The 23,272-nt window shown below is 42.7% G+C and overlaps 1 protein-coding gene across 5 annotated transcripts in view; it reads right to left on the bottom strand.

The window, feature by feature from the left end:
- The window catches only part of GRIP1 (glutamate receptor interacting protein 1), a 492,217-nt gene that overhangs the window by 79,086 nt on the left and 389,859 nt on the right, over positions 1-23,272 (bottom strand). For all 5 annotated transcript variants that reach the window (XM_084810562.1, XM_084810565.1, XM_084810561.1 and 2 more), the window contains exons 3-7: positions 20,785-20,920; positions 19,371-19,516; positions 13,793-13,876; positions 11,946-12,021; positions 9,122-9,267 (exon numbers count right to left, since the gene is read on the bottom strand). In XM_084810562.1, coding sequence (XP_084666688.1) covers positions 9,122-9,267; positions 11,946-12,021; positions 13,793-13,876; positions 19,371-19,516; positions 20,785-20,920 — 588 coding nt within the window. The remainder of the gene's footprint in view (positions 1-9,121; positions 9,268-11,945; positions 12,022-13,792; positions 13,877-19,370; positions 19,517-20,784; positions 20,921-23,272) is intronic.

Below are 23,272 nucleotides of genomic sequence, written 5' to 3'. Positions count from 1 at the left end.
AGCTACATTATTGAGGTAACATACAGGTAACCTAGGAGGAATAGTTTTTCCCTAATCTGAAACACCCAGGACACTAGAAAACTAATATATCTAAAACATATATGTTGTCTTCTAGAAATTCATTACATTATATATACACCACACCACACCACACAGAGAAACTGCAATCTATGAACATAGCTCAATATGTACAAAACAGCTTCCGCAATACAGGTAGGGAAACCATTCCATGCTTTCCAGAGCTCCATCTTATCATGGGTGGCATGTTGGGAGCTCTAGATCAGAGGTGGAAAGATGTTTTGGACTTCAACACCCAGCATTCCCAGTAATAATGGGGATTTATTTCACAAAGACCATGATGTGATAGAAGTACATATCTGCTGATTGCCTGGATATGCCTCCAGGCTGACCAGGCCTGACACCAGCATGACATACTTGGGCAAATGCCAGGCTCTTGAGGCCCTACCATTGCTCTTGACAATGGCCTCTGGCCCCCATTTTTTTAAAAAAAGTTGGCCTGGCACTGATAGGAGTGCTGGGCCTGAGTGTCTAGATTTGCTGTTACAGCCGCCATTTTAACCTCCCCATAACTCAGAATGTATATGTCACTGCGTTGCGGGAGAATTAAAATGGTGGCCATGCCAGTGGGTCCAGGAGTGCAGACTAGCACTCCTGTCAGTGCCACTGTGAGGCCACTACTGGGCTGCACATTGCAGACATTCCATTGTGGGGAAACTGAAATGGCTACTTTGCCAACAAGTCCAGTCATGCAGGCCCAGTGCTTTTCCCAGCACCACCACTGGTCCACTGCAGTCAGATAAACCTGTTGCTGCCAGGGGACTTCTGCCACCAGTGGAAGTGGCCTGCTACCACTGGGGGAGGGCACTGAGGACACTTTGCTGACAGCCTTTTGAAACCTGGGTGAGCCCATAAATCTGGGGTGGGTGGCCTCTTTCAGCTTGAGGGCAGAATTCAATTCCAGAGAACCTTTTGAGCACCGTATTCCAGTGGTGGGCAGGGCCAAAGGCAAAAGGGTCAGGCCAAAATATGAGCATATTTTAGCTTAAAAGTTCTTACTGCCAGTAACAGCCTTAGAACAGGCATTGCAACCTTTTAGAATGGGCAAAAAACTGTACAGATGCTGGGAAACTACCAAATGACTGGTGGTTAGGGGAAAGCGTGGGATTAGGAGAAGGGCCTTGAACATCTGGGGAACCCCAGGATGACTGGATTTGGCCCCCAGGCTTGAGGTTCCCCATGCCTACAACAGGTTGACAAAATCTGTGTTCTCATGCTAGGCACTTGATATTAGTGTAAAGTGTTGTTTTGTAAAAAGTCTATAGTTTCTAATTTCAAAGTTTTTATGACCCGGCTGTGATTTTGGAACCTTAGGGTCAAACTACTAGTTATATTAAACATGCATTTTGAAAAATGTGCTTAAGCAGACTGCTTTTATTTTGAAGGAAAATCTGTGCCCGTTTCCTACCAGAAATCTAACCCTGGCTGCTATTTGCCCCTGAAGGTGCTGTTTTCCATGGATCAGGGCCTTGAACAGAACAGCTGCTTTTCCTTCAAAGTAAGTGTGGCTCACTTAAGCATGCTTTTTAAAAAGTGTGCTTAATGAAACATGTAATTTTTTTTCTTATTGACTGGAAACTCTGTATCAGTGTAGTGTAGGAGGACTGGGATTCGGGAGATCTGAGTTCTAGTCCCACTTGGCCATGAAGCTCACTTGAATGATTTTGCGCCAGTAACCAACTCTCAGCCTAACCTACCTCACAGGGTTGTTGTGAGGATAAAAGGGAGAGGAGGAGGACCATGTATGCCACTTTGGGCTCCTTGCAAGAGGAAAAAGAGGCAGGGTATAAATGTAATAATAAATAAAATAAAAATAAAGTAATACCTAGTAATCATGCTTTGGACTACAGTGTTCGCAGGCTTCTCGACCCTTGATCAAATTCGATTTTTTTTTACTAAGGCCAAAAGGATAGCAGAAATCCCATTAGTACCAGAAGAACTGATAAGGCAGGGCATGGATGTATACATGTCTTTAGACTGGAAAAGATTTATTAGAACAGAGAGCTATTTCTCCACATGCCGCAACTCGAAGGATAGAGGTGGTATGCCATTGTTAATTCAGACTTCTTTACTGACTGTCAGTCCTAGCAATTCAAAATGTGTGGAAAAGTTTTAATCCATCTTTATGCACAGGACTACCAGTATCATGAAGTGCCAATAAAATACCTGGTGTATTTAATTGGATTGTTCTGATTGTAGTGTTTCTCTAGCAGTAAATTATGTGCCTTATGCAGGAGCTCCTCATAGCTCTGAAATGCTTATTTACCAGCCTGCTTGGGAAACACCGTTACATTTTCATCTGAAATGTAAATGTATCATCTGCCTTATTCATTTTTTTACCCCAGACTTTATACAAATACAGAAGGTCGGTAATGTCATTTAATCTATTTCTAACCCCCATGATAAGTCACAGATGAGCCTTTCTAATTAAAGCCACTCATTTCTTTGCTACCCACCTAGATTTAGGTATTTAAAGGCAGATAAGATCTCTTTTCACTTTTCCTAGGCAAACTCCATACTGGCTTTTTAACTGGCTTTTCCATAAGCTGGAGCATTATACATTAAATGAAACAAGAACCAACAACAACATCTAATCTTTAAAATGGCTGATACATGTTCCCTACTTTAAACTCTAGTTAGATCAGTGCTGTAAGCAGAATTCCTCAACCGGTGCCCTCAAGATATTTTGGACTACAACTCCCAGCATTCCCGACTATTGGTTATACTGGCTGGGTCTGATGGGAGTTGAAGTCCAAAATCTCTGGAGGGCACCAGGTTGGAGAAGGACAAGGAATAAAGACAAGGAATGAAGGTATTGTACCATCTACCATACCAGGCTGGCAGGAAGAAGTCCTGTTAATCAGGCTAAAAGTTTGCCAGCAGTTAATCTGAACCTTAGCTCTGCCAAATCAAAAAGTGGCATAGTCCTCTATTTTTTCCATGAAGTCCACATATAAGAAACTGAAGATTTTTAACACACCATTGGATTAAAGGTTTGAGTGTTCTTGGAAATAAGCCATATTTCCAAGACGAGGAACTTAACCTAACCTCTCTTTACAGTCCTATGCTTTGCCCCATTTATTGCAACCTCACCTCAAAAAGGATATTGTTTTTCTGGAGAAAGTGCAGAAAAGGGCAACTAAAATGACGAAAGGGCATGAGCGATTCCACTATGAGGAAAAATCACCATGTCTGGGACTGTTTAGCTTAGAAAAGAAGGTAAATAAGGGGGAACATGATAGAGGTGTATAAAATTACGCATGGGCTGGAGAAAGTGCATTGGAGCCATCCAATGAAGCTGAACCCTGGGAGAGTCAGGAGAGACAAAAGGAAGTGCTTCTACACATAGCATATAGGCAAATTATGGAATTCACTGTCACAGGTGATGGCCTTCTACCCGAATGGCTTTAAAAGATTAGACAAATTCATGGAGGATAAAGCACTCAGTGGCTACTGGTTATGATGGCTACATATTATTTCCAGGATCAGAAGAAGTATACCTTCCAATACCAGCCACTGGGGAACATGAGCAGGAGGGTGCTACTGCGCTCATGTTTTGCTTGCGAGCTTCCCATAGGTATCTGGTTTGCCACTGTGGGAGAAGAAAGCTAGGCAAGATAGGCCTTTAGTCTTATCTTGTAGAACTCTTCTTATGTCCTTAACCATTCAGGGTCAAACTACATGTTATGTTAAATGCACTGCATTTAATAGGATGGGGGTTTTTTTAAGCCAAAACAGCCAACACATGTGTGCATGGATGCTGCAATCAGGATAGGCATCACTCTGTAAGCAGGGAGAAAGACTTGAACCCTTCTCCCCCCACTGGAGTCCCACTGAAAGCCCCCTCCCCAAAACTGCTATTTGCACTGGGAGGAAGGTTCCCATTGATGCCAATGGGTGGGTATGAGACCAGTATTGTGTATTTCTGATAAATGAAGGCAGCTTGCAGTTTGAATCTGGAGACAGAGAGGCAAAAAAAGGGTGTAGAGTTTCTGCCTGGCAGCTGAAACTGGAGATTCAGCCTTCGTGAGGGTTGTGCAAGTGGCTCTCCTTGGGACCCTCAGGCAGGATAAGCAGATCTGCTGCTTGGTGAAGAAGGATCTGTTTGCTTCTGATATGCTCTACTTATATATATGTCAATGAAACATATCACAAAGAAACTTTGGCCCAGTTTGGATGATCAGATCTCAGTTTAATAAACCAATATATGAATTAGCCTTTTGCCTGCATACACAACCCTTTTGCTCCTCCCTTCACAGTGTGAGCAACCAAACCAGGAAGCCTATAATTAACCATAATTTCCCATTTCTTCTGACCACAGAAATTACGGTAACCAGCTTTGGAACAAGCCAGGGTATTAAACCATGGTTTGAAATTGGTTTAATATCCTGGCTTGTTCCAAAAATGGTAACCAGTTTCCTGGTAACAATAATTTCACATTTCAGATGAAACAGGAAATAGTTAATAAGAGTCATGCTCGCTTACTGAGGCACAGCACGGAGGGAGACGTGAAAAGGGACAATGCCGTCAAAAGGCTCAGTCAAAAGGCTTAGATATATCTTGGCTTACTAAGTCAAGATGTGACTGACCAGGTTTGCACCATCAAAATCTCCCACAGTAGCTTACCCATTTGCACCTGTTCTGTAATCTAACCCCTGCTTGTAGCTTGTTGCGCTGTCCAAACTTGAAGAGGGTGGGTTGCTGGCATGGTTAACAAACCACCCATAACCCTAAAACATCCCATGGGTTCTGGGTGGTTTGATAACCATACCAGCAACCAACCTTTGCTGGGTTTGGACAACATCACAGGCTACAGGCAGGGGCTGGGTTACAGAATGGGTGCCTGCAGGTGCCCACAAACCATGGTGGCTTATTTAAGCCATTCTTGGTGACTTTGATCATGGACGCCCAGCCACTGTCTGAATGTGGCCACTAAATCTCCCATACTTTTTCATCCAAAGAAAACAAAGCCCTATAGCATTACCCCAGAACTTCTTACTGCTTGGGGGAGTGGTTTAACATATTGTTGCAACATAAGTAGTTTTCTGAAGAATATGAATTGCCCTTCTCTCTTGTTAATTCAGATAATGAAACTTTATTTGTACTTATTGGCAATAATGAATTTTCATTTCACCTTTATAGCCTGTCTCCTACAGGGAACAATGTTTATGCAACTGATTTTTAATGAGGCCTCAGTTTCAAAAGTGCTAAAGAGAAATGTTAATTGGGCCTGTTAGAGCCATTTGTAAGTTTGTAGTGTACAAACTGAACTGTTTTTCCATTGCTTTGGGGAGGATCTGAAGTTTTACAAAGATAAGACATAACTGCAATATTTGTATACCTATAGATGAATTAACAGTACTCTTTCTTTTATATAACTTTCTGTTTGTAGGTAATTAAATACACCAAAGAGTCACTTCAAAGCAATATATCCAGAGGAGCATGAGGAAGCTTAATCACTTAGCTCCTAGATTTACAATTTACTATTTTAATAAGTTCATTCAATATGACTTGCAAGAATGTGACATATGGAATATGGTTGTAACATAAGAAGAGTGGTTTTTATTATTATTTAGCTTACAAAACGTAACTGTGCAGTACAGATTGTGCCAATAGATAATATTGGTTCACGCTTTTCTTTCTATGATGGAAACAATTACCTGGTTCACACATACTGCTCACCCACGATGTATTGAATTCTGGGTTGTCATGATATGTAAATGTGGCTGTGTTAACAGATTATAGTTCGTTAACCACAAACAACCCAGAAAGTGAACCAATGGTTTGTTCATGGGTTGTACACTCTGGGTCGTTTAAACCATATGTGTGAACCCAGAGCCCTGGGTTGTTTCACCCGGCTACGGAGGCAGTGGGAAAAAGCAGTCAAAGAAACCAGCCACTTTACATGCCAGTACTACATCAAAACAATGTAAATGTTAAAAAGGCATTTGGGATACAGGGAGGGAGCAGGCAAAGGGCAGGGAAACAACAAATCACAGGATTGAGAAAACAAGCCAAAGTTTATTCGATCGTCTGCCAGACAAACCTCGGACAAGCCAACAAAACATGGATTAAATAAACCATGGGTTAGCATTATGTGTGAACCAGGCTAGTGCCAGAGCTTGAAGGAGTGCCTCCTCCCATACCAAACTGTCCATGAACTGTTCATCTGCTGATGTCCTTCTCTGCATGCCTCTCCAGGGAGGCTTGGCTGCCACCAATATTGCTTTCCTTCAGGCACCAGGCGAAATATTTTTATTTCCTCGTTTTATTTACTTATTTTATTTACTTTACTTTTAAAGTACTTTAAAAACATACTTTCAAGTATTATTCACTACTCTTTTATCTGTTGGCTCATCTTTTACTTGTATTTGTTTGATGTATTTGAAGGATGCACGGTGATGGTTGCTCTGATAAAGTGAGAACATTTCTCAGCAAACATTTCTAAACAATCAGGGTGCTACTGCATTCAAAGAATCACCCAAGTTTGTCTGTGGCTCAGAAACAAACATTGAATAATAAAGTTATAAAAGTAATCTTTTTCCAGACAGCTAGAAAAAGCGCCTTTAGAGACTGAAAAGGGGATAACTGGATTATGAAACACAAATTATAGATGTTTTGCTTTGAAAATGACAGACTGGTTTGTTACAAAAAGATGTGCTTGACAGTTTTCTCTGCAGCTGAGAGCAGTGTAGGAATGCCTGTCAGCCCACACACTAGGATGCAGGTGGCCTGTATCTGAAGTGAGGTGGCAATCTCTTAAGGATCCCCTAGTCACCCTTTACTCTGTCTAACTTTTGATCAGTTCTCTCTCTGAAGACACCCATTAAAAGAGGAAGTCTCCATCTTGGCTCTGTGTTGAGAGGAGAAAACTAGGGAATGAACAACATACTAATTGGATCGTTGCCTATGCCAACATTTCATTGTTTGAGGAAAAGGTGCTGAAATTTATTTAAACTGTGTAGCTATGTATTCTAATGTTACCAGCCATGTGCTTGAAGAAGAGCTGTCTGTCATATTCCTAAACAGATTTGTTCAGGTATGTCCCTAATCACCATGCTTGTAATTGTAAACCTAATGGGTGGGATTCAGATTTAATCATACTGAGGAGAAACCCATTGAATTTTAATGGGTCTAACTCAATGTGTGACTATGTCAGGGTCCAACCCAGATGTTTGCACAACACAACAGCCCACTGTGGGTGATTTAACCCATGGTGAGGCTGCAATGTGTGCAGGGCATGTGCAGTTGCCATTTTGAGTATGAAGACTCTGCTTAGGGGTTGTTGTGTTGTGGAAATTCAATGAGTGTGGGTTATGCGAGGGTTAAACAACCCTCAGATAACCCATGGTCTGTTTTAGGGTTTTGCGAGAGTTTGCACGACATGACAACCCCTGAGCAGAGATTGGATATGCAACATGGTGCTCAGGGGTGCAGTAGCTCGCCATGCATTAAATATGACAAGCCACAGCATTAGGGATGGCCAAACTCACCTGCCATCGCATAATGTGCTGCTTGCTGGACCTTGCCTGACACTGCTTGGTCTGTGGTGTGAGCTGCTCAGTGGTCCATGGGCACCCCGCAAGCAAAATGGCGATTTATGTAAAAATCTTTCCTGCAGTTTTCCGCAAAATGGCAGCTTGTGTGTGCAGAGTTGGGCAACACAGGGTTCTGTGGACTTGCATCCGGGAGGTCGAGTGGGAGGATGTCCGCCAGACTCCACCCCCTTCCCCAACTTCCGTGACATGTCATCCAAATCCAGTCACTGTCCCTTTGAGGGAATATCAACCCCAAAGAGTCCCTGGCATACTTTATTTATTGATCTCGTCTAAATTTTTGTTCTTTGGGGAAGACTATGATATTTTCAGTTCTAAGCATGCATATTTCAGTTTTCTAAAATCCAGCTGTCTATTGGAGCTAAATATGAGTTTTAGATTTTCTTAAATATAATTAATCTAGTTCCTGACATAATCCATTATAAAATCTACTTTGCTAGTTGCATTTCAGAATTTCTAGGATGAAACTTACTTGACTAGCCACAGATCAATATTTCTAGCATGAAAATTTTAGGAGGTTAGGAATCCCATGCAGTAATTTTCCATATCATTCTCCTACCTATACTGTTATCTAGTAAAAGCTACACTCCTGTACAGAGTAATCAGATTCAGTGTAAGATATCAGAGGGAAAAGTGTCCCATGGGTATAATCTCACAAAGCCAATTGACTTGCCTCATATTTTTCCTCTTCCTGAAGAGACTTTTAAATCCCTTATTGATAAGAAAATGCAGTTAATCTTCCTGTCGATGGCCTTGTGTGAGGCCTACCATGAAAAATGGAAAAGCTATAAAGTCCATGCTGTTTTATGCAACTTCCAAAGGCTACTAAATTAAGGTAGAGATTTTCATACCATTCGCTGTGAAGACAGTTTTAGTTGCCAGGTTATTTCTCTTCTAAAATCTGAAACAGATTTAACCTTCCCCAAACCTTCTAAAGAGAGTGTAGGCAAACCACAATGTTCTTTATTGAAATAGGTTTGTTAGTGGGGAAACACACTTTGAGACTTTATCTACTGCTCTTGAACAAATATATTTTCTAGACAAATGCCTATATTAGCAGAATCTCCCTTTCTCGCTGCCTCACACAGTGGCCCCAGGTTAATGCTTTTTACACATCCTTTTGCTATTTCTGTCACCAAACAGACATAAGGGTTGATGTCATACCATGTAAGCATTTTTTAAACTGATCCGAGAGAGATACCTACTCATCATTATCTGCTTTGTATAACTTGAGAGAGTTACCGCCTTGATGAGAGCTATGGTATGGTTTCAGTGTACAAAACCATGAAATAGCCAGACTCTAAATTACAATAAAATACTGTTCACCTCTCTGCGAACCTAGAAAGATTAATGAGATGCTGCTGATGGGAATATTTGTGCTACTAGAGGCATAACGGGTCATAATCATTGTTCAAGTAGCCTCTAAAGGATGGACAGTAAAATGTCACAGATGGCTCCCAGAACGAAAGCTCAGCATTTTAACATACCCATAACTGAGACATCGTATTCTATGAGCAGAGTTGCTTCTTGCCCACATTGCTTGAGAATACTCATGGCTTCACTGTGTGATGTTCCAACAAGCCGAATTCCATCAACACTAAGCAACCTGTCACCAGGCTTGATCGTACCTTCTCTGAAAGAAGATCAAAAGAACAGTCTTTATTAATTTAATATAATGTGATTTGGAGATAATAGCCACATACATGCAAACTGATTCTCTAATGCCCCTTCCCGACACTCAACTGAACTGTCTTTTCTCTTAAGATTACTAGGACAGCAAGACAGTTCAGGGGTCACTAAGAAAAGGGAATTGCTTTCATAAGAAAACCAGTGATGGGAAATAGTAGCATGTTACTAAGTAATGTGCACATTGTTAGGTATTACTTCTGTCACAACAATTTTTCCCCCTCTAACACACACGTGCCTATTTCACTATGAACTCCGCTGTATCTTGAAAGCCCATGCAAAGGAAAATAAAATAGCACTAGAATTAAAAATATAGATATACATGAAAATGTAGGTTAGCAAAATAAATAACATTTAACTCCTGCTTACTTCTGGCCATTAAATGCCAGCCTAATTATAAAGGTCTTAACACTACCTCTGGAAGATGCTGAGGCTCCATTTTTGCTAACTCTCCACAGGAAATCAGTTCCATACTGTGAATCAGCCTTAGGTCACCTTTAGGATGCTACATAAAGTGCATATGGCATCCACATTGCTTTATGGCCAAGAGTTGAAGCCCTTGCAGCAGATCTAGATGGCAACATAGCAATTACACTGTTGCTGGTTGCAGGGGCAGAATAGCATCACTGCAGCAACCTTTAGCCACTTCCCTACTGTATAAGCTATAAACCACTTTGCCGCCCCTTCTAACGGATTGCATAGACTGCAGTGGCAAGTGCAAACCTGGCTTATGAATGCACTTTTACAAACCTGCATTGCAACACTAAGAGATGCTTGTGACTAGTATCGAAGAAAGCTGTCTAACATTTTTTAATGGGAAAAGTTGCAAACGGTGAGGGATAATCCCTTCATTTCCTTCACATAGATTTTGAAAGCACTTATTTTCCTTTCTTACACCAGCTGAAAGAAAACAGACTAGTTTTTCTGGCCCTGGTACGTATGCTCTGCATTATAAAAGAGAATGGCTACTGTTTTGCCATCCCTATGTGAACGGCAGAGCATGAAAGACAGGTAACTAGCTAGTGAGGGGTGGCCAATGAGCAAAGGGGTGAGGAGAAGGAGAAAGAACTCCTCCCTCATCTACCCCCTTGCTGGCTATTCTGCAGCTGTGTGGCCTGATGGGGGCAAGCCTGCTGCTGAGGCACCTTGCGACCCAGCCTCACTCACACTGGCTGCTTGGACCACAAGTAGGAGTAGATCTGAGAAAAGTCCTGACCGGCTGCGTGTACCAATGGAAGGAGCTGAGGGCACTAGCATTATCTGGCCACCACTGAAGAGTCGCCGGTGAGAGGGAGGACAAGGCGGTGGAGGAACAGTCATCCCTCTCCCCATGGCCTCACCTCACTAGGCTGCCCTTTGCAGACTTCCTCTCATCTACACAGAAAGCCTTTGCCTCCTGTGTGCACTGAGTGCAGAAAGGAGGACTGTAGAGTCGGACATGACTGAACGACTGAACAACAACAAAGCCAATGACTGTGTTCACCAGCACATCCCAGATTCCAGAGAAACTATGTAAACAGGGAGGAAGAGAATGCAAGTCCCAGAGCACAGATGCTCTTCTTTCTTACTATTTGTCCTGATCCAAATGTGATGTACACACGCAAAGGTCTGCATAGGGGTTGTACGCATGTTCAACAGAGCACACTTACACAGCCCTCACAGTCATGAACCCTGCCTTATCAGAGGTAGCACAGGGATGTTTGGGGGTGGGGCATGCGTGCATGCTTGCACACATCTCATGTCCACTTTAGCCCAAAGCGTGATGCAGGCAAACAGCTAGAGATTGCTCATGATTGAACAGAATGGCAAGTGGGCCAGAGCAACTGTGAGGAATTCCTGAATCAGGCTGATTAACTGCAGGCAAGCATCCTTTATTAAATTTATTTTAATGAAATTATTAATGGTACTATAAATATATCTGAGATTTCAGTAATTCGGTATATGTTCCCCATGTTTACACACACTAAAAGACCCTTAAGCTAAATCTTTGTTCAGCCATGAAGCCCATTGGGTGGCTTTGGGCCAGTCATTATCTTTCAGCCTAACCTACCTCACAGGGTTGTTGTGAAGATAAAAATGGGGGGAGGACTTCATTTTTTTTATCTCCTTGGAGGAATAGTACTACTACCACTACTACTACTAATGTGTTTATTATGTAAGACATTAACAAAAGCTGTAATAATATATTGAAATGAAAGAAAACATCTTGAAACTAAGCTATATGCAAGTTACAAGACAACAAACTAAATGTGCATATCGCAAAGTGTACTCCATTCCTCTTAAAACATTTTAAAAAACTACACCCCACTTAACAAAACAAGTTGCATATTTCAATTAACATTCATACCATGTTGTCTTGTGCAATGCCTATTATTACTCCTACAATTAAATGTATAATTTATAAGGTACAATGGATTAGGCTTGAATGTGTCTATTGTTCTTTGCAAATGTCTGTCTTCATGTGCACCTCCCCCCCAATCACTTATCCTCTTTCTTTCTTTCTTTCTTTCTTTCTTTCTTTCTTTCTTTCTTTCTTTCTTTCTTCCTTCCTTCCTTCCTTCCTTCCTCTCTCTCTCTCTCTCTCCTCTGCGTGTGTGTATGCGGACTGCGAAAGATGAATTGTACCTGTCAGCAGGCCCTCCAGGTCTAACACATGTTATTACAACAGGACGAGATTTATTTCTGTCATCATGTGCTCCACCTAGGAAAGAGAATGAAACAGGCACCTTCTTACTACTACTTCTATAAAAATCCATTTCCAGACTAATAATCAAGAAAAATCTGTAGCATGCACATACAGAAAAACCTCTTCTCCTCCCCAATAAAATGCTAAACTACGAAGCCCAATGAAATAATCCCAAGCTGCTTTTTCTGTGGTGAATTTTGGTTTTAAGATCCAGGAGACAAGTAGTCTGTGGAATATAATCCAGCTAAAGTTAATTAGAGCACAATCCTATGCATGTTTAGACAGGAAAAAAAGCATACAACTCCCAGAGTTCTCCAGCCAGCATTGCTGACTGGGGAAAGCTGGGAGTTGTAGGACTTTTTTCTGTCTAAACATGCATAGGATTGTGCCCTTAGATACTTCCAGACTGAGGGCTCCTAGAGCTAGCAATTAGAAGGCATTGTGCAGTTGTTCCATCCTTTTCTCCTTAACATGGAAGAAGCTGTAAGAAAACACAGAAGGGTCATGAGAAGAAGATATCTGGACCCCTGTCAACTTCCATGAACATAAACATCTCATCTGGAAGCACCCTAAGTCCCATTAAAAGTAATGGAATGGTCAGTCACGACAAAGTTCTTATTACAACGATTTTCAGCTTAAAGAATCATGAGGAGTACTGTTAACATGGAAAGTCAAGATGGATACACAACCTAAACATTTTGGGACCAGGTTAACTGAAAGACTGTCTTCTCCCACATGAGCCTCCCCAAACTCTGAGATCTTCTGGAGAGCCCCTTCACTTAGTCCTGCCAACATCTGAGGTGTGTTTGGCAGGGACTTGAGAGAGGACTTTCCAAGTGGCTGCGCCCCAGCTTTGGAATTCCAACCCTAGGGGTGCTCATCCAGTTTCCTCTTTAGCATCTCCTGCCATCAGTCCAAGGCTTAATTGTTATTTTTTAAACAGGCCTTTATGGCCTGTTCACCTGATCTGTCCCTTTTAACGCTCACAGCATTTTAACTAGTTGCTGTCTTGTGTTTTATTATTTTATTGTCTGATCCAGATTGATTTTATTTGGTCTTCTATTTATATATTGTCATGTATGTTTTATCGCTTACTGTGTTTTAGTTCTGAAAATTACCTACCTTGAATACTATGGTGGCATATCAATTTAATTGATAATATTTTCCCCCACAATGTTCAAGGAACAAATATTGACACACACTTGTTTTGCTTGCTCTAATCTACATATCTAAACAACTAATTGCTAATGCAGTGATTCTCAAACTGTGGGCCATAGGGAACACCTGGAAGGAGAGCATAAAATTCCAGGGAGATGTGGGATCCTAAGACAGCTGAAGGTATCTTCTCTTCAGCATTTAAGAGATAAGCGGATTGAATGCCTTCTCACTGAATTCTAACTGATTCACGTTGGATTTTATGGGGTGACTGTTCCTCCACTCGCTGCATCACCCCAGCCTGATTTTGAAACATTTGCTGTTTTGTTCCAATGGTGTCTACCTGTATGTGGTTTTAGGATATGGAGTCACAGATGTCTTCTTCTATTCCCCCTTCTAATGTCACTGTTGGGCTAGTACCCCAATGTCACTCTTAGATTAGTACCCCAATCTGCAGATCTTTGCACACAGCACAAGACTGCATGCACCTTAATATGCACAAGGATCTTTACAACTTCTGCTGTGGGTCAAATGATTGGTGCTGTGTTGAGGGGGAGCAGAAGGCAGAATAAATTCAGAAGTGGGGACAAGCTCAAAAACTTTGAGAAACAAAGTGTTACAGGGAACTTACCTCTTATTACAAATCCAAAAGTGTTCCCTTCTTTATGTAAAGTAACTTCCACAGTTCTAAAAATGACACATGAACCTTGTACAGCTGAAAGATAAAAAAGTTTTCTGATTATACTATTTACAATAAATTACAGTTTACAAGTTACAGTAAATAGTAAAGTATTTCTAATATTGTCAAACCATGTTGTTTTATACTGAGAAATTTTTTAAAATTAAGATAACAGTCAGCCTCCAAGACAGTGGGCCTGTTCAGATGTAACGGCCGCAGCCCACAAATTGCAGGGATGTGCGCAGCACCGGAGCCGTATGCAAGCCGCTTCCATTTCCTGGAACAACCAATGAATGTGGCATTCGTAGGTTGTTTCCATAGGTGTGTTTCCACGCTATCGGCTCCACTTTGTTTGCGACTTTGTTGCGATGTTTTCCCGATCGCATCTTCCCCTTTTCCTGTTTCTACAGTCCTTAAAGACCCGGCTTATCATCGCTGTAGCCTGGGACTCTGTGCTGTTTCCACTGAGCTCTAATCGAATTATTTTCCTGATGGCTGGGTGCTGTCTGAGTGGAGTCTGGGTTGGGTCTGATTACCTCACCAGTGTTCCCGCCTCCTCCTCCTCCTGCTTATTCCCCCTCCCTCGCCCCCTTCTGCCCCGCTCCAGTTAGTGGCTGACTCTCCTCCCACCCCCGCTGTTGTTGCTCTTCCCCCTAATTCTGGCTTCCCAATGACCCTGCAAGGTGGGCTAGAAGAAGTAGTAGTGGCTGGCTGGCTTCCCAATCAAAGGCACTTGTAATACCCATTGAAATCCTAACTGTCAAACCTTTCTCCTGCGTGGCTGAGAAGGGAGTCCCCAAGTAAATGCACTGAAGGGGATGCACTCCTATGTGTGCCTACTCAGAAGCAAGCCACAGAGATTTCAATGGCACTTACTCCCTGGAAAGGAAAGCCTTACAGCCAATGAGTTTACTCAGAAGTAACACCCCAGCACATGCCCACACAAAGCGGGACAAAGCACTAAAGGGAAAATACATAGAGGAAATGGCGAAGAGAGACAGTGGATGATAGACTAGTTGTGCATCTCTTCATCTCTGCCTCCTTGCCCCCTTCCGCTCTGGCCCCTTTGTTTTTTTCCCCTTTAAATTGAGTTTTAAAGCGCACTTACACTTTAACGAAGGAGCGAAAAAGCTGTGTGCAGCTAGGGATGTCAGAGAATTCCACCACGGATCTCGGTGAGGCCGAATGCCAGTGCATTCGGCCCCCCAAAATCTGTGGCGGAATGGCTTGCTCCCCTGCCCCCCCACGGATCCCCCCTAGGACGAGACTTACCTGGGCCAGATGTTCCGGGCGGTGGTGGCTCCGGCTTCAGCGGTGGCGGCGGCGGCTGGTCTTCTGATCGGCTGCTGCCGTCGCCATTTGCAGTCTGGAGGTGGGTTTTTTTTTACACAGACATGATAGACTACGTAAAGATTTACGTAGCCTATCATGGCTGGGTTAAAAAAAAAAAACGCATATGCAAATGGCAGCGGCTACGGCCGCCGCCATTTGCGTTCCTTATTTTTTGCCGTCTTAGTCGACGTAAATATTTACGTAGACTATTACGGCGAAAACAAAGGGGAACGCAAATAGCGTAGCGGGCGCTATTTGCGTTCCTTTTTGATTCACCGTTTTAGCCTACATAAATACTTACGTAGGCTAAAACGGCAAATCAAAAAGGGACGCAAATAGCGCCCGCTACGCTATTTGTGTTCCCCTTTGTTTTCGCCGTAATAGTCTACGTAAATATTTACGTAGACTAAGACGGCGAAAAATAAGGAATGCAAATGGCGGCGGCCGTAGCCGCCGCCATTTGCGTACGCGTTTTTTTGGGTTTTTTAACCCAGAGCCCTCCGCAGCCGGAAATCCGGCTGCGGACAGCTCTGGCCTGGGCTGGGCCTGGCTGGCTGCTCCGCGGAGCCGTTGCGGAGCACAGCCAGCCGTCGAGGATTCTGGGGGGAGGAATGGATCGCCTCCCCCCCTGTCGAGGATACCGGAGGGAGGGATGGAACGCCTCCCCCCCACCATAAACATAATCCACGGAAAGGTGGATGACTTTTGTACATCCCTATGTGCAGCATCTCCTCAGCTCTCCTAATTTCCCTGCCACCACCTTGCCTGGGAACTTCATACAGATACGGATACCCAGGATGGGCGGACACTGCACTTGTATGCTGGGGGTGCTTATATGTGCATCTCCTCATCTCTGCCTGACTGCTCCCTCCAGTATCATCTCCCCCTTTCCTTCACACGCAGCTGCTTCCAGTGAGGACAGAGGCAGGTGAGCAGCACACCCACAAGGGCTGGGCTACACACCCCAGGGGCAGGACTATGATACCGAACCCAGTGCGGTTGTGGAAACAGCTCAGTAATGCAGCTGAAGGAAGCAGGAAAAGTTGAACTATAACCAGTCTCAGAAGAAACGTTTTTTGCATGATAAAATGCAGGGCTGGTGCTGAATGGCCACGACATCACGGAAACATAGAGACCTCACCGCGCAGCCAGTTTGGAGTAAATTGCTGGTGGAAACACAGCCCATGACATCTGAACAGGGGCACTTGGGGTTGTTTGTGGGTTAAACAACCCCAAGTTAACCAAAGAAACATGGACATGGTTTGGGCATTACGGAAACAACATACAAATGCCACATTCTTGGGTTGTTCCAGGAAAACAGAGGCAACTTGGGCATGGTGAGCATCCCCGCAATTCGAGGTTTAATTAATTCACGAATTGCTGCTGGCCGCCGCCATTACATCTGAAGAGGGTCAACGATATTTCTACAAAAAAAAATTACTCTGATTTCAACAGAGGCAGCCACACTGAGCTACAAACTCTGTGTTGAAACAATTGTATAATCTTATGGTATGAGGGGATCAGATGAGACAGAAGGGTGTTAAGACTGCTTACAATTTGGAACACAAACTAGAAGAATCTCACCCCCCCATGCCCTATCAGTGGGGACAGGGGAGAAGGCTTTGTCTCTTTCCCATTATGGAAAGCTGCCTTATAATGAGACAGGCTGTTGGTCCATCTTGATCAGTACTTGTCAACACTGTCTGCCAGCAGCTCTCCAGGGTTTCAGGCAGGAGATTTTCCTGCCCTACCTGAAGAGGCCAAGGATTAAACCTGAGATCTTCTGTATGCAAAGCAGGTGCTCTACCAGACAGCTATGTTCCTTCCCCAAAGCACAGGGAGAATACAGGGGTGGAACTGTGCATTGCTCATCATCACCAGGCCATGTAGGGGCTGCCAGTCAATGGGACAGGGAACACTGCAAAGGGGACTAAGAGAAGGAAATAAATAAGGTAGCAAGGTGCAGCACAGATACTTTGTGGGTTGGGTTAATATTTCAATCCAAAGCTGAGGGGGGCGGGTGGGGGCATCTTCCTTCCAGAATATGAGGTAACTATTGCAATAAATCCGAAGACACAGCAATATAAGCTAAAAGGCAGGTTTCTGAGAACAGGTATTTGTACATAATAGTAATTCATTAACAATAAGCAAAACAAGGAATTTCAATTTTAGGTCTGGCAGAAAATTAGTATGGATCATTCTGATTTGGTGAGATAAAAATCAAGAGGGAAAGCAATTCCCAGGTGAAATGCACAGAATAAAAAATGTATTTCACTCTTAATATTCTGTCAATATTTCTTGTAAAGAATATTGAAATAATCCAACAAAAGTGAAAGGCCGTACTTCTCTTCTCCATTTGTGGGAACCAAAAAGATACAATTCTGATGGTGCAAAAGGTAAAATCAGCTCCAAGTATTCTGAAACCCAAATAAAAGGGCTCTCACTTGGACAAATAGGGCAGGCAGTACCTACACAATTGTAATTCTTGGATGAAAAAATGTTCTCATTAGCTCTTCAATTTCTTCCTGAGTACATTAACATTTATTTTGAAACTATAGCCTTTTTCTAGTTATCAGAGTCCAAAGCCAGTGCTACTAATTCTAAACCCAGCATTAGTTTAGGGAAATTGTTAGCAATGCAGCTTAATTGTTTTTCTATTGTAATATTTCATATCTTCAGCATGTATCTTGTTCAGCCTCAAACTATTCCTGTGACACAGGGCACTATTGTTTGAAATTTACAGGTGAGAAGCTTAAGTCCTTCAGTATGTATGATGTAACAGCTAAAGCAAGGTTCTCCAGTACTATGTCTTAATTTTTCAACATTGACTTGTGTGTGTGTGTGTGTGTGTTGTGAAAGGAGCTGTGGCATGATTAATGTAGGTAGTGGCTGGCCAAAAATTGTTGCCCAAATACTGACAGTAATAGCTAGTCAGTACACCTATCATTCAGTCTCATTACCAAATACACTGGTACAAGGCCAGAATTTCTCAAAACTTTAACTAACGGTTACAGTTGTAACTGTAATGTAGCATGACAGACTCATTTTTCAATTCAGTGGACAAAAATCACATGTATATTGAGCATAATATAACAGAGCAAACGAAGTTGTTTGATTCAAAATAAAGATGTTTAACCTATTAAGATCAGTGAATGCTTGGTTGATTTAGTTAATCAAAACTCCATAATTCAGCTCAGAAAGCTTAATTATTCACAGCAGCCACTAAACAACAGCATAAATAGAACACTGCAGTTTGGCAGCATTAATAAACCCACAAAATTTAATTTATCCACCAGCACCTAAAACAAAAGACATTCAATTAAATTCACAGACCACAGTCCAGCACACAGTGACAGGCACTTGTACCACTGATTTCAGAAACTGCATGCTGGGTTGTACTTTTAATTCATATGACTCGGTGCACTGAGTATGAAGATCAAGATACATCAGTATGCGTGTGTAGGAGGGTGATGGTTGTTGTATGTGTGATTTAGTATGACCAAGAAATGGAAGGCAACACAGGACTCTATAAATGAAGAGAGTCCTGTGGTTCCCTATTGGTTCCCTGTTGATCTGACTGAGTTCTATGGACAAAGTCAATAAAGAGATAGTTGAAGGGTGTGGGTTGGTGGGACTCTACAACTCATCTCAGACAGTGATGTCAGGAGGGGCAGGATGAGCGCCCCTCAAAAGTGTCCCCAAGTGAGTGCTTTTACTTCCTTCTATATAGGGAAGAGTAAAGTGCTGCTCTTGGGACAATGATGAGATGAAGGAAAAACCTGCTTACTACTTGAAGGTAGTAGGTACCTCCTCCACCATCAGCAACCCTCTTTCCCCAGGGCTGCTTCTGTCCACACATATATCACCCATTGTAATGATAAGCATTTTGCTAGTGATTGTTCAAGATGAGAGAAGCAAAAAAATGTATTAGTGGTGAGGTTGATACTGAACAACGAGACACCTTACAGTGAATCCATGGGCAACATGAGGAGAAGGGGGAGTAAAAAAGAAGCCAATTTTTCACCACCTGAAAAACCTGAGTGACTTCTCACCTCAGCTATGAACTCAAGGGTCACAAATCACAATTGTGTTCTACGCTAGGAAATGTGATACAATTCAAAACTACCGTTTTAACTTTGAACAAGCAATAGTTTAGCATCCCTGCTAACCTGACTCATGTTTACAACTCATTACTTACAGAGTGGTGGCAGCTCATACTCCACTTCTAATACAACCCGCTCACCAACGTTCTTGAGCAAACTAATGATCTCATCATGGCGAAACTTTGTCAGGTTGATTCCATTCACAGATTTGATGTAGTCCCCCACATCCAGTTGGTCACTTCTGCAACACACATCTCTTCTTCAGTGAAGCTACATTTTATTTTGTCTTACTAAGTAAGTAACTTTATTTTGAAACGTATAAAGACAGACTTGCAAAGCTTACAAAATTAAAATGGCTAATACTCTATATCATAATAGCCATCCTGTATTACTATTTATGGGGTGTCATTACTGTACATGGGATCCTATAGAGCTTCATAGGAAAAAAAAAGACAGCTCCCGGCCCCCAAGGAACAGGGAGGACAGGAAGAGGCTGGTGGTCCAATTTTGGGGCAGGGCGGGGCTGTGAATCCATTCTGGATTTCAGTCAGAACCAGCCAGAGCTCTAACGGAGCTATCCAAGGTACTGAACCCCAACCCCCAAAAGGTTTAGCACCTTGGGCAGCTCCTTTAGAGTTCTGGCTGGTTCTGACTGAAACTCAGAATGGATTTACAGCTCCACCAAAATCAGACCCACCAGCCTCCACTGGCCATATACCAGTTATGTGGTCCATGTAGCCCAGTACTCTGACAGGCTACAGCTCTCCAGGGTCTTAAGCAGAGGTCTTTCACTTCACTGGCTACTGGAAATGGTTTTAACTGGAGATGACAGGGATTAAACCTGGTCCCTTCTGCATGCAGAGCTGTGCTATACCACTGAACTATGGTCCCTTCCCTATTTGGTCAAATAGTTAGATTTAGTGAAATATGCTTTAAAATGCACTGTAGAAGTACATTATTAAGCTGTTCGGATCACTTGTAGAAAACAGTGCCAGTTAAAAGTTAGCTACAATACAACCCACTAAACTATTATTTGTATTACATTCTAGTTACTTGTCTTACCCAGTTTGTCTTTTAGCCAGCTGGTAGGAGAATATCCTCTACACAGGTCGCAAAACATCATTTTTTTTTAAATTACATCTTAAACTGTGAAATATTCCTTTGCTTTAATTATAAAAGGATTCAAAAGAAATTAATTTTGTTGAAATGACCTTAGAACACATGACGGGTATTTCAAGCTCACAGCACTCAAGGTAAGCATTGGAGAAGCTACTATTAAAAGGTTCCTTTCTGTGTTTCTACTCTGATAGGGTAACTCAGCCTTCCCCAACCTGGTGCCCTCCAGATGACTTCGACTACACATCTGGAAAGCTGCGATGCTGAGAGTTCTAGTCCAAGACATCTGGAAGGCACCAGGTTGGGGAAGGCTGGGCTAACTTATAGGTACTGACTGACACATAATTAACTACTGATTTGTTTTTTGAAGTTATCACATTATTTTGTATTTACCTAGCAGCAATTCCTCCTTGACGAAGGTTGGACACTCTTGGTTTCCCATCCTTGTCAATTCCACCAGATACAGTAAGCCCCAAGGTGGTGCCTTCTTTCTTCATTAATTCAACTATTGTCGAGCCTTTGAATTCCTCTGTTGAAAGAAAATGATTTAGCAATTTAAAACTTTTAAATAGTATAAAAGGTGGTAGTGGCTTGCTGTTGTTGTTTTAAAAAGCTATAACACAAGAAATACTTGCTAGTTCAGGTTACTGTTAGTGCAGTGGTCCCACAGAATGAAAGACACAGTAGGCTGAGTAATTTTTCTTTTTACTGGACCTTGGCAATTGCAAGCGATGGAGCATCCACAAAAGCGTATTCAATAATACATTTGTTAGCTTTTAAGGTTCCACAATAATCTTTGTTGCTTTTGCTACAAGTACTTTGTATTGTTTAAAAGAACTACAACTAATGTTAGCATTTAAAAAGCTCTCTTTAAGCTTTTAGATTCACAGGGATGATTTAGCACTGAGAATCAAATCAGAGATCAGTCTCCCTTGTGCAAAGCTTGCAGAGGAGAGAGAGAGAAAAAGCTTATATCTTGAGACCACAATCCAACATAGAGCTAAGCATGCTTAACTCTGGATTTCACTGCTGAATTGCAGACCAGAAGGTTCAAGACCAGAAGGTTCAACCAGAAGGTTGACAGCAGTTCAAGACCCAAGTGCTGAGTGACGGAGTGAGCTCCCGTCTTCAGTCCCAGCTTCTGCCAACCTAGCAGTTCGAAAGTAAGAAATTGCAAGTAGATAAATAGGTACCGCCTCGGCGGGAAAGGTAACAGCGTTCCGTGTACCTCAGTGTTCAGTCATGCTGGCCACATGACCACGGAAGTGTCTTCAGACAGCGCTGGCTCATCGGCTTAGAAATGGAGATGAGCACCACACCCTAGAGTCGGACACGACTGGTTGGGGACACTTTTACCTTTTTTAAAAAGAATTTAGGGTGCAATCCTATCAAGATAGGCGGCCGCCTCCGAACTCAGAAGTGACTGCCTATTCAAAGCAGGGCAGGAGAAGCACGGAGGGGATCATTCCCTCTGCCCTCCTCCTGCCCTGCAATTTTGGTTAGACAGCCGATTGCGGCTGTCTAGCCGCGGGAGCACGGAGTGGAGAAGGAGGCTATTGTACGACACATTGGATGTCTCATTCAGGCAGTTCTGCCCACCCTGCCCTGGAACGCCCCCAGCCACACCCCTTTCCGGCAGCTCCACGCTTCTCTTGTGAGTGCAGAGGACAGGGCTGTTCCACGCTGCCTCTGAGGCAGCGTGAAGTGGGGGGAGCTCAGTTCCCGGAAAACAGGATATCCTATGGCTGTCTAGCCGCTGTCTAGCAGCCATAGGATTGCTCCCTTAGAGTCTGGATTTGGAACACATAGAGGCCGATAAAATAAAATATATCTTAAGAGGGTTCCACCTTTAAAGGCAGCCCAGAAATAATTTTAGATAGATCTAGAGATAAATCTTTGACCTAAATGATAATATTCTCACAGAACTCATCTGGATACGGATTCATAGCTTATCGCTGAATTAAATGACTCTGTGCATGATCTTTGAACTTTAGCACTTCAAATCTGTGAAAGTTCCATTTATGTTTAACTACATATACACTTTTGATTGCTAATTTGTTTTTCCCCACCCCTGAACTGAAGGTTCTTCCTTATGTTCTAAATAAGTTCTGTAACACTTTCTATATTAAGTGCAGTGCAATCTTACTAGGGATTTGAGAACCCATCCCCATCTGGGTTCTCTGGGTGACCGTCCAGCTCCTGCTTGCCGGTCTCTGGACTGCGCTCAAGCCTCTCCCACACTTGGCAAGTAGCCTGTACTCACCCTGGTGGCCTCGTCAAGCTCCATGGTTGCCATTTTTTAAGAAATAAAATGACAATCGCAAAAATGCGCATATTCACGTATGCGAAAATGCACATTTTGCGAATGCGCATATTTACATATGCGCAAAAACACACATTTCGGCAACAATATGCATTTTTCCACATACACAAACATGCACATTGGCAAAATGTGCATTTTTGCGCATATGCAAATACGTGCATTTTTGCAATCGCCATGTTATTCCTCAAAAAATGGCAACTGCGGAGTTTGATGAGGCCACCAGGGTGAGTGCAGGCTGTTTGCCGAGTGCAGGCAGGGGGTGAGCAGGGGCCGGGGTTTGGCAAATGGGGCTCAGGGGTGTGGGCAGGGGCAGTTCCGCTGGATTCCTGGACAGAATCAGGTGCCCATACCACCCCTAAATCTTACACATGTCTTCTCAGAAATAAGCTCTACTGAGTTCAACTGGACTTATTCCCAGGAAAGTGGATATAGATTGCAGCCTTGGAAACCAGGTAAGGAACAGAGAGCTCTTTGTTTATAAACCACTAGTTGGTTATATTTAGTCAACAAACCTGGCCAACTCAACATGGATTCTCTGCTTTCCACAATTATATTTAT

This window comes from Heloderma suspectum, chromosome 7, assembly GCF_057233095.1.
Source record: "Heloderma suspectum isolate Gila_16-S chromosome 7, 16-S_ref, whole genome shotgun sequence".
NCBI classification, from domain to species: domain Eukaryota; kingdom Metazoa; phylum Chordata; class Lepidosauria; order Squamata; family Helodermatidae; genus Heloderma; species Heloderma suspectum.
Note: the sequence above shows the minus strand (reverse complement) of the source record. Positions and strands in the feature narration are given on the sequence as shown.